The sequence below is a fragment of the Erythrolamprus reginae genome, chromosome 2 (genome assembly GCF_031021105.1).
Source record: "Erythrolamprus reginae isolate rEryReg1 chromosome 2, rEryReg1.hap1, whole genome shotgun sequence".
Classification (NCBI taxonomy): domain Eukaryota; kingdom Metazoa; phylum Chordata; class Lepidosauria; order Squamata; family Dipsadidae; genus Erythrolamprus; species Erythrolamprus reginae.
The window spans coordinates 179,051,022-179,052,820 of record NC_091951.1 but is presented as its reverse complement, the minus strand read 5'-3'; the positions used below and the strand labels follow the sequence as shown (position 1 = coordinate 179,052,820).

The 1,799-nt window shown below is 49.1% G+C and overlaps 1 protein-coding gene across 1 annotated transcript in view; it reads right to left on the bottom strand.

The window, feature by feature from the left end:
* Positions 1 to 409: 409 nt before the first annotated feature.
* Positions 410 to 1,799, bottom strand: part of ANKRD33 (ankyrin repeat domain 33) — a 16,368-nt gene continuing 14,978 nt past the window's right edge. Inside the window, exon 4 of the mRNA XM_070736777.1 lies at positions 410 to 1,140. Within this exon, the coding sequence (XP_070592878.1) occupies positions 410 to 1,140 (731 nt within the window). The remainder of the gene's footprint in view (positions 1,141 to 1,799) is intronic.

Here is a 1,799-nt window from a genome sequence, read left to right as displayed (position 1 = left end):
GGGCATTTCTTCCCAATCTTGCTCATTTTCAAGTTCTAATTCTCTCCATCTGCTTCTCTTCCACAGCTTTTTCACCAAAGCTTTAAAGGAAAAGATGCTAAGCGTATTCTGAAGATTCATTTGAGGACCGAAGCTGGGATATTCCATGGAAGGGAGACATTAAATTTATACTCTTTCTTCTATAACCCACCACCACCACTTTCTATCTTGAGGATTAGAGTCTATTGCTAATATTGGCAAGTAACTCTAGATTCAGTTCCTTAGCGTGTCCATCAATTGAGAAAGTATCCCGCAAGGGTGATGATATTTTTCTCAACCACCCGGAGGCGCTGTTTTACTTTGTCTTTGGAGTATCATTTCCTTCTTGCATTCCTCAATCATTACAAACTATTCATCTTTTCCTTGAGCCTCATGGCTTCTTCTTCTTCTGCCCTGCTGCTTCCTCAGACTTCTTCTTCTTCTCTTCTTTCACCTCCTTGTATCGCCACTTAGGCACCTGCAGTGCATTCTTGTTCTTAACCTTGGGCGGTTTGTTCTCTTCGGGAGTCGACTGGGCCGAAGACCTGGTGAGCTTAATTTTTGGAATCGCGCTGTTGAACCGCATGGGAAGGGACAGGAGCTTCACAATGGGGCTAGGGGATTGATACGGTATCAGGGTTTGGGTCCTGAATTGGCTGCTGCTGCTGCTGCACGATCTGCTCTTTACGGATTTGGCATCGGGATCAGGTACGTATTGGTTCAGAATTTCTGGCACCGAGTGTCTCTGCTTGCCTATTTCCGGTGGGTTGTCGGGACAGAGCGTTTGACAAGCCATGGTCACGAAGGGGCTGGCCAAGGATGTGGTCATGCGCACCATGTGGTCCATCACCCCATCCGACTCAGCGTCCTGTGGGAAACGGATGGTGAACATGGAGCAAATGTGATCGGACAGGCGCTTGGCTCTGGATTTTGTCGCCGTCGCTTGGGCCACCAGTTCAGGCAGAGGGGGCCACTCCGGCAAGTACTTGTTAGAGAATTGCTGGGCACAGGGGCGTTGCAAAAGGCTTCTGATCCTCATGATAGTTTCGAAGCATCCAGTCATGGCTGCCCACTCCTGTGCACTCTTCCCTTTCACGGGGTCCACAGCGGCAACGTCAGCACCTAAGGGAAAACACACACCACGAGAGGTTCAGGACGATAGTTGTTCAAAACAGCTGGGTCCAGGGAAGGCTTCTTGAGGAGGGTCCACAACTGGTTGGCCTGGAGTTTGACTTGGTAATCCTGATGAAGTGGACAAGGCCATTGTGCACTTGTGCCCCTTCTTGCAGGGAGCCAGAAAGGACTCCCTCCCCAAAGAAGCATTGACAATCTCCTGGACCCAGCTCTGTGCCATCTCCCTGCTGACCGAAACCTGCCAGGAGGGACATGGATACGATAAGCAGGTGGTGGAACTCACATCTCCCGTGGCCTTGTCCACTTCATCAGGCATTACCAGGTCAAACTCCTCCCAAACAATGCGTGCGATTGGGGAAACCACAAGGAGGGTGGAGGCCCTGTTTCCTCCCAGGAGATTCCTAGAGAGGTCCCACGGAGGCTTCTTCTCTGCCTTTTCCAGTTACAGGTTCTGAGGCTCAGGTTTGTAAGTGGAAAATGGTTCTTGAGAAGCAAAAAAATCTTGAACACCTGGTTCTTATCTAGAAAATTTTGTAGGTAGAGGTACAACTGTATATCAAGTTTCAACTTGAAACTTGAAACTGTATATGGATATATAGAGTCCCAGTGGGTATGGCTAGCTGACGAGGCCAAAATTAGGCCGAAAA